At 34.8% G+C, this 10,101-nt stretch overlaps 1 protein-coding gene across 3 annotated transcripts in view; it reads left to right on the top strand.

The window, feature by feature from the left end:
• CCDC91 (coiled-coil domain containing 91) overlaps nt 1-10,101 on the top strand; it is a 167,056-nt gene that overhangs the window by 94,929 nt on the left and 62,026 nt on the right. For all 3 annotated transcript variants that reach the window (XM_009324345.1, XM_009324346.1, XM_009324344.1), the window contains exon 8: nt 4,415-4,522. In XM_009324345.1, the coding sequence (XP_009322620.1) occupies nt 4,415-4,522 (108 nt within the window). The remainder of the gene's footprint in view (nt 1-4,414; nt 4,523-10,101) is intronic.

Genomic DNA, 10,101 nt, shown 5'->3' with positions numbered 1-10,101 from the left:
TACGCTGAGGGTGGTGAAACACTGGCACAGGTTGCCCAGAGAGGTGGTGGATGCCGCATCCCTGGAAATATTCAAGGTCAGGCTGGACGGGGCTCTGAGCAACCTGATCTAGTTGAAGATGTCCCTGCCCATGGCAGGGGGGTTGGACTAGATGACCTTTAGAGATCCCTTCCAACCCAAACTATTCTATGATTCTATGAAAGTGAATTATAACTGAACCAAACCTAGTAAAACAATGTCAGTGTAGACATTAATTCTTGGTTTTCCCAGTTAATGATTTTTTTGTCCAGTTTAGTAATGGTAAAAGTGTAACATGAGATACGGGGAAGAAGGAAATGTTAAAAGGCAATGTATATATCTTTTTCTGATTATTTGGAGCTGTGGTGATATTTTTAATTTTCTTTTCAGGAGTCAAAGGGAAGATGTTACTATTCTTATTTTATTATACCTAAATATACTTTGATTACTTAGAACATAAGCCTTGTGAATTCCATCTTTGTTTGATTAGTGGAAAGGCATCAGTTCAAATGATGATGTACTTATAACTGTGATTATCCAGCCACTATAGTGGCTGCAGTTCGTTATTATATTCATGCATGGCTTTGTATTTGAATTTTAAGCAAACCTCTTTAAGTAGTTGTTTATCTAAGGTACCGCAGTCCTTTAAACTGTTCCCTGATACAATGAGTTATATAAGGGGTTGGGAGGCAGAAGATTTTTTAAGAAGATTTTTTTGAAATTACAAATGGGAAAAGAAGATCTAGTAACTCCCTGAAAAAGATGACTGTTTATTTGGCTCTAGTAAAGACCTAAAAGGTGACCTCACTTTTGGTTAAAGGCAGATGTAGTTAGGGCTTGTGAAGTGTGTTGTGCTGAGGAAGGGGGACGGGGGGAGAGGAAGCCAAGAAGCAGGAAGGACTAGTTGATAAATGTAAAGAAATCCTGAAAATCTGAAGCCACCACTTTCTCTATGACTATATCAAGTGTAGACTGAAGCAACAAATGTGATAGGAGTGTAGAAACAGATCCACATCGAGACTGACACCTCTTGCCATCACTGGCTGTTGGTACAGGATGACCCTTGCCACCCTGTGTCAAGGAAGTTCATTGCACAATATATAGAAGGAGAAATGAATTACCAAGAGCACTGATTTTGAAATCCTACCCTTTGACTTCGTGCAACAGATGTCATAGGCTACATTCTGCTGTAACCTTGCTTGAAATTATTCAATGAGCTATTGAAAGGAGACTGCTTCAAGAATGCCAGCTTGATATTTGGTCAGTGGCCACAGATTTATGGAACATCAGCCCACCAGGATAATTGTGTAATTAATTAAGGAAGAAAGTGGTGTTTCAGCAGTGATAGGTAGTTGCCCAGAATAGCAATTAGTCAAAAGACTTTTCGTGTCATTGTACTGAAGGAAGTATGTAACTATAAGAGTTAGAGATGCCTATCATCAGATAGCTAAATGTATGTTTTAGTTTAGTAAATTAGTTAATTAGTAAATTAGGTTTTTTAATTAATAATTTAAGTAGTTGACTATCTTGAAATTTGCAAAAGCTTTGGATGGATATCATGCATCTCTGCTGTATTTACCGTATCAAGAAACCTTAAATGATGTTTGTGATCAGACAAAGAAGAAAATTACCTCGTTTTTTAACTGTTTTCTTTTTACTTTTTTTTTTTAACAATCTTGGAAAGACATTGTTTTATGACATCTTTATGTTCATATTTACTTTTTATAGTCAGCTGGAGCCAGGCAGATGTAGGATATAGGCAATGAACATAGTAGTGTCCTAGGCAACAACTGCATGTTAGATTAGAATTGAAGGAAATTGTCAAGTTTGGCTTTTATTTTATTTTAAAAATTGTCTTGTTTCTGATAATTTATTAAATATGGGACATGATTTCAATGATAAATGAAGAATAATGAAGGTCAATTTAAAGGGCAAGATACATTTGTCTGGTCATGCCAATTCTCTATGACACTTTTCTGTTCATACTTCGGAAGAGTAGACTTTGTTTTATAGAAGTGCCTTATCTGACAGTACTGACACTTATGATCAGTCCTAAGCATAGAAATTTTCTCATGAGAATAAAATCATTCTACACTTTAAAATAAATTAGAGCTCAGCATTCTGTTTTGATTGTAAGCATATCTTAAAACCATAAGGTTCTGAGAATCTTCAGATTCCTCTTGAAAGGGGAAATCTTATTTTTATAATAAGGAGTTATTGCTATTTCAGGGTATTATGTGGCATACCTCATCTTCTTTTAAGTGACTTGAAAAGATTTGGGCCTTGGCATAAATAATTTATTCTGTATTTTAAAGGCCTGTTTGGCTGATCTGCTGCATCTCTCCATAGAAAATAAAGATTTTTGTCTGGAGATTTTTTTAATGGCACAACATGGAAGCTATCTCTGAAGTACTGTGCCACATAGGGGGATTTTTCTCTTTCTCCTTACTCGGCCAACTAGTGGAATAGTCAAATACAGGATCAATTCTGTGGTACTATTTAAACTATATTAGTAGTGTGTATGATAGAAAAGGAAGGCTGCTTTTTCTGAATGTGGAATTTTATGTATTTTCTAAAGAAAATAATAATAATTTTAAAAATTAAAAAGTTTAACAACCACTACCTGCCATCCAATGAATAATAATAATTTCCTTGAAAACTGAAAGTTCTTTATGCCATTTAATACGAATTTAACAGTCGCCACTTAAGTTTGCATAATAAAGTGCATAAAGTGAGTCAGTCCTTGGTGTAAGCAAGAAGCTGAGAAACGTCATTGCAACTTAATGACCATTCTGTTATTGTTTTCCCTAAGATCAGAATTTGATTTTTTTTTCTTTTGTGCCAGTTATATGAAACAATGCTTGTCACAATAGGGAAAAAAAACCCATATCCCAAAGTACAGACTTATTTTTTGCCAGTGATATGTGGCAATTCTAGTTTATACACAGTAGGATTTAGCATATAAAGTTTCACATACAGAAGTTATACTTCTTTGAGAGTTAAGTTTTCGTGATTGCCTGAATTTATATCAATAAAAGAACTAAATTTAGTTCAAAAGAAAATGGCTTTTATGAAAACAAACTTATGGCAAGCTAAATTCCCTGCAAACACCAGTAAACGCATTCTTATGTGTTGATTAAAGTATATGTTAAGCACCATTTTTTTACCTTTTAGATCTTTCTGAACCTGTGCTGAAAACTACTACCATACTATAGTATTACTGAAAAACACCAATTTTGGCATGAGAGGCTAATCAGTGAAAAATCAGGAAAGGTAGTTCAAAAATTGTCAGAAGGTTGGGGGTTTTTTTTATACATTTTAAAAGTATTCAAAATTGTATTTAATGTGTGTGTGTGTTATGTTCCACGAAGTAAATATATCTCTAAAATAAAGATTGTGTGAAAGATGGGATTTTTTTTTTTTCTGTCTGCATTTGGGCCAAAGGTCTGTTTTCTATAAAACTTATGTCTGTTTTAACTTACACAGTAATTTCAACTACTTCACTATATTGATTACTAGTTAAAAATAGTTTGCTACGTCGTGTATAAATAGCCCAATGAATATTTGGAAAGCAATATAAATATTTTATAATATTACGGAAAAAGACTTGCATAGCATGAGTTAAGTAAATCCTGCGTTAAAATACCATCACTGTTTAAGGACGCCTGAGTGTAATTCCTCAAATGGTAATTTGTTTTTTCACGTATCTTAAATTTTTTTTATTTCCCTATTTGCGTTCAGATGCTGGAAATTCTGCAGAGTTCAGTCAAGTGCATGTGAATACACGTGTGTGCATGCACGTGTGCGCGCACACAGAGAATTCCTAATTTTATCATCTTTTTGTTACTGTCTTGGTACTTTGACTTTCCACACTTTGATTTCCACTGCTTTACATTTGAGTGTGAACTTCCTGGGGGGGCGTTCTTTTATGTTTTAAATTACTCAGAATTTCCATCTGCTTTTACTTGACTTGTGGTTGTGAAGATCATGCTTGGCCCATGGGATCTTACACTGTGCCGAGAGGATGTGGAGTTTTGTCAGCCAGGGAAATATGTCTGGCTTTTTTTTTTTTTTTTTTTCTTCAGCAGCTTTCATATGCTTCTCTTCTTGTGTGGTCCCACTAAACTGAGTATATTTAACAGAAATACTCTCCCTCTCTATCTTCTGTGTGCTGCTCTCTTTTAAGCAGACTGTACAAGAAATCTGAGATCCAAAAAATTTTAGTCCTGACTGAAAACAAGGTAGTGTTCCAGAGAAAGGTACTTTAATAGTTGCACATTCCAAATTTATAACAACATTCCACATTCTGGTTATACACAAGTATTAGTAGATCTGCAGTTACCAATAAACATCCCAGTTATATCTTTGTTGAATACTCTGTGCTTTCTTTTTGCAGGCACTGCTACAATCTACAGTTCAACAGCAAGAAGCAGCTATTGAAAAACAGTATATACTAGCAGTTGAAAAACAGTCTCACAAATGTGAAGAACTTCTTAATGCTCAGGTATGGATGTGCACGTACAAAAATCTTCGTGATTTTCTTTTAGTTTCAGCTCTTTTCTGTTTGTAAAAATATTAATATATACAATCAGCAAAGAAAATATCAGTCTTTCACCTTGTGTCCTCAGCATATAAAAATGCAAAATAAATAATGACTCTTCATCTGTTGGGATCAAAGGTTTTATAACATTTAAACCTGCTTAGAACAGATTCAAGAAGAGTGTAGCACTGAGAAAAAGTCTCAGAGCAACTTAATACTTACTCCTTTAACAGCTGCCATTTTCTGTAGTCTTGGAGAAAACATGCAGTTATTTTTAATTTATGTAGTTAAATGCAGGATTTGATCGTATGTGATTTGCACAAAGTTTTGGTCCATATTTTTGATGCTGCTTAGATGGTAGACACAAACTTCTGTTGTCCAAACCTATTTTTATTTTATAGAAATCTTACATGAAAAAAAAACCCTAGCTATGAGGAATTACATAATATTCAGAAATATATATACATAAATAGGCCTGTATTGGCTCATTTAACATGACTTGAGTAAAAGCACACTGCATAGCAAGTATTTGGAATCACAGCAATTACTGATGAGTAAAAACCAGGTTTGTTTTTTGAAAATATCTTGGTTTGACTTAAGTACAGCTCTTGAATCAAAATAATTATGAACATTAGTATATAAGTTTAAAAAAAAAAGCTAATTTGTTAATAGCATCCTGAAGTTGTTTACATTGCAATTAACAGTATTAACAGTTACCTTTTAAGTACTGTTAGCAATAATTCTAGTAAAAATAAAAAGGATAATAGTTTGTTTATTTAATTTTCTTGGGGTATATTAGACCTAAGTACATCAAAAGTCCACTTGAAGTATTCCACCATTTCCAAGTGTTTTATGACCATTTCACTGTTCTGACCATATCAATTAACAGTGCAAACATCTATTAAATATATAAGCATCTGTATAAACAGTATGAAGGGAAGATGTGATAGTTTGGAGAAATCGATTCCATCGTGAATGAGGAGTTTATTGCACAGAACTACAGTTATTTAATGATTACCATAAAGCTCTGCCTAAAAAGCAAGTAAAAATGAATTTTAAGAAAATGTTTTGTGTTTCTGAAATGAGCATATTGTTTACTTACTTGATATCACTTTCTGAATGTTAAAAAGGTGTGAATGTCATGAAATCTGGAAGAATTATAGGAAGATTTTTTGAGGGTGTACTTACAGATTGAGCAAAAATACTGCTCCCATGATCTGTTACATTTGCATCGCAAACCAAAAGGTGGGGACAGAAATGTGAAAACATCTTCAAGAGGTTCAGATTTACCTGGGGAGAACCCAACAATGTAAGGGACCTATTCTTGGTGGTAAGACAGGAGACTATTTATGACATAACACAGGTGCCCAGTTCACATCATGTCTACATTTTACACAATTTAACACCCCCTTTGGATCCCAGAAAAGGTTTACATTTTGTTCACAAACTTCCAAGTCATTTCTCATTCAACTCAATCAAGGTTTACCACCTTTAATTGCAATATAAAACTGGGCTTTTGAAGCCTAATCAAGTAGACAAGTGTGAGTGGTTATGGTAGAACTACCAGGTTTAATAAAATAGGATTTATACTGGCAAATTTTGTTGACTCATAAATCTCTGCTGGAAGAGATCTGAGAAATGTGTAGTATGTTTTTATTCTTTTTGAATACATTATTCTTAAATGTATGCTTTGGTGTTTGTTTTAACATTTGTTTTTGTTCAAATGATTTTGTTCTGTGCTAACAGTTAAGATTGCTGAAATGATTACTAATGATTATACACCAAGTTGATTAATATTCTATGTTATGGGATTGTACATGCGTATCCACATTTACATGGAGAGTTATGAGTATCTGTATCACTGTAAAGAATTTTTTTGGTGCAGCAGTAATCACCCAGTGCAAGTATGTTCTATACACAAACATAGCTGCTTTTTTTTTTTTTTTTGTTCCCTACTAATATTCTTGGCTTACAAGCAGTATTTTACCTTCAAACTTTTAAGCCCACATAAAACTTTGTCAACCCACATAACTTTTTGTCCTCATTTGCCATTCCTTCTAAATTTTCTGCTGTTTTATTTCCAGTTCCACAAAATAAAGATTATCTCATGTAATAACTCCTTCCTCATGCTTTCTCCTAATCCCATTTTCCCCCTAAAATTTAGGGGGAAATGTCTCTTTGAGAAGGAGTAAAGGCTGTTTTTCTCTGCTTGTCTTTAACCTATTGTTAAGAGTTTATTTAAGTTTCTGATTTTGAAGCTGTATTTTATCATGGTGGTGTGCCTGTGATGGAGATGCATGTTAAAAGTCTGTCTAGAGAGGTGCCATGCTGCTGATACAGTCAGTGTACAAGGCTGTATCTTCCCGGATAGGGGAAGATGTGAAAGGCCTAGTTCTATGGTTTTATCTCAGTTTCCTGCTGGACAAATTTCTGCAATTCATCTTTGATCATTACACGTGAGGTTTTGCAGCATACTGGCTAGCTATAGGTAACATCATCATCATCATCTACGGGAGGGAACCATCAGCCCATCAACACAAATTGTCTTCAGTTCTGTAACTTGTTTCAGGTCTGTCAGCTGTCTTTTCACTGTACTCTTCTACTAGATCTAACTCCTTAGGTCTGTGGTTTAGAACATTGCTAAAATTGCAGAAACTTCTCCAAAGTAAAATTCTGAGCAGTTTTCTATTTTGGCCCTTCTGACAGATGCCCTCCCCACTGATCTTAAAGTAAGAATGTTCTGGTCTATTTTCTGGTTTAGTTTCATCTGCCTGAAGTTCAATATACTCTCTGACATACTATACTGAACTGCCTTTCAGTGAAGTCTCCCTCTGTCATAATCGTTATCACTATCCATTGCTTTTGAAACAAACACTTGAGAGATGAGCTGGCGGTATCAGTTACTATTCAGTTACTGCCCACAGATGCCAGGTATTTCTATATCTACCCTTTTCTTACTCCATTAACGTCACTTGTCTTGAATACCCGATCTCAAATGTCCCCTAGGTCTGGAGCTTATGGGTCCCCTTCCCCCTTTCCTGGAATGTTTTGAAAGGACCAGTTCCCTCAAAGAAATTGATGATCACTGTAATGGATGCTTCCTGGGGAACAATCTCTAGGGCTGCTGTTTTTTTCAAGGAAACACACTCTCATATCAACATTTCAAAAAGCAAACCAGGCATTTTCATGGCATATTCAGGGGCACCAGGATCATGGTGCCCTTCATCAATGAACAGGACAATGAGAACTCTTCTCCTCTATGCCAGGAATCAGTCACGTCATATAGTGAATATTTAGGAAAGCAATGCATGTCAATTGTAAATTTCTAGCATTTGAGGATATCAGAGAAGATGTCATTGGAAAACACATGTCAGTTTTTTTACAATTTGGAAAATCACATATTTCATCCTTATCTTGTTCTGAGACACAAACATATTTGACATTTGTGTCCTGAAAATGAACACCAACTTTGATTTTGTGTTTTAACTCATGCTCTATGAAAATACATACTGAAAAACATGATCAACAAACTTTTGAATAGAAATTTTTAATACTCAGAAAATGAAGGCACATATAACAGCAAGTTAATAAAAGTGCTTCAGTATAGTCAGGTATTGTGGTCAGTGCTAGAAGTGAGATGCCACATGGGTAGAACAATATGTATCTTGTAAAGTATGAATATTAAAAACAGAAACAAACAAAAAACCCCAAACTAAACCCAAAACCAAACCAGACATCTGACAGTAAAATTTATCTCTCTCTGAGATTACTGACAAATTTATATCATAGTTCTACCTTCTTTAGTAAGTGCTAGCAATCTCTTATGACAAATGAGGTATGGAAAAGGTCTACAGGCTATGTATACTTTGATTTTTAGTGGGAAAGAGCAGCAGTTTTTTATACATATATAATTTAAGTTCATTAAATAGATCTCATATTTATGGAGAAATATGGTTTCGTCACTGAGACTTTGTAACTAAGCAATTGCCTGGGCTGGATCCTGGATGCAGCTAGCAGAGGCAGGTATCACTGGCAGTATTATGCTGTTCCATACTTCATATGTGGAATAGAGTGTCTTTCAGCTTTCCCTGTTTTCCAGTGTTTGAATAGAAGTAGTCTGTTCAAACATCAAAGTAGGTTTTTCTTCTGAACATAGAGAAGACATAGAGACTGAGTAACTTTAAAAAGCACGGACCATAAAAGGCACCGTAGAAAGATGGAGTAAGTAAACTTCTATTATTTAAAAGTATTTACTATGTAGGACTAGGATGTTCTAAGGAATTTTCTCATTAAGGTTGCTAGACCATGAGCATGACAATGTAAAAGGAATGACCTGTTTTCACTGGAAGCCCTAGAAATTATGATGTATCAGAAATTTCTCTCACTATTCAAAGTAGATGGTGTTAAAAATGTAAACTATATTGAGGCTGATTTTTATATTCTTTTTAAAACAGTCAATGATCTGTGTATTAAGGTAAAATAATCTTAAATACCTGCAGCAAATGACTTCTCATTTATGAGAAATCATATTCCCTCTATTTATTTATCTTGCACTTTTTGTTTCCTTACCTTGATGGATCTCCTTCCTTACTGTCTTCTAAGCAATGTGACACAGGCATTCTTGGATGGGGAGGGATTAAAGTATATGTGAACTGAGGCTCAGATCACACATTTCCATCTCTAAACTATGACTTGACAATATTCCTCCTTTTCTCTATGTCTTCCTGAGGAAACAGTATCAATCAAGGAGATAACAACTGGACATTCTGTGTAGTGTTTTCATGCTTGGATGTAGTTAAGGGGATATATTTTACTGTTGTCCTTAATTTTGTTAGTCTGCGTATTTTCCATTTTGATTCACTTAAAAGAAGAATAAAGACAGACAAGGGATAGAAGTTTTTAATTCTGTAGTTCAGTTGCATCCATATTCCTTTCCTGGGCTGGACTTCTTTTCTTCTACTCAGTAAACCCTTAAGGATGTGCCTTAAGGATGTGTGGCCTGCAGTTTTCCTTGGTATAGAGTATGTTATGTTGATTTTTTTTCCATAGTTTAAGAAGCCAAAGGAGCTGCTAGTATAATTGCGGAGGCAGAACAGTACTGGAAGTGTCACACAGAAAGGAAAGAACTCCGTTAAATGCTTCCTCTGCACTTTTGCATATTGATATTTTTCATGATGATTTTATGTGAAGCTTGAAACAAATTTCACATTTGTAGATGCAACAACATTTAAGATAAGTAGAGTTAGCCCCATCTCCTTAATTCTTTTTCCACTCTACTTTATCATGATGTTGGCTGTCATTTGCATGACATAGTAGTTCAAAATCTGTTGGATGGTGCATGGAATCTTGTGCCCTTTTTTTGAGACACGCTCAGAAAAGTACTGGATTAGCTTCAATTTGAAAACAATTTGCTGAAAGGTCAGTCAGAATAGAAGTTCCATTTGCTAGAACTCAGTTTTTTGAAGTGTATGATGCTTCCAAGAACAGCTTGTGGACAAGCAGAAGACTGGTGTGACAATAGTAATGAGCTGCTGGAATGTGAT

Source organism: Pygoscelis adeliae, unplaced genomic scaffold (assembly GCF_000699105.1).
Source record: "Pygoscelis adeliae isolate BGI_AS28 unplaced genomic scaffold, ASM69910v1 Scaffold65, whole genome shotgun sequence".
NCBI lineage: Eukaryota > Metazoa > Chordata > Aves > Sphenisciformes > Spheniscidae > Pygoscelis > Pygoscelis adeliae.
This window is presented reverse-complemented; position numbering and strand designations above follow the sequence as displayed.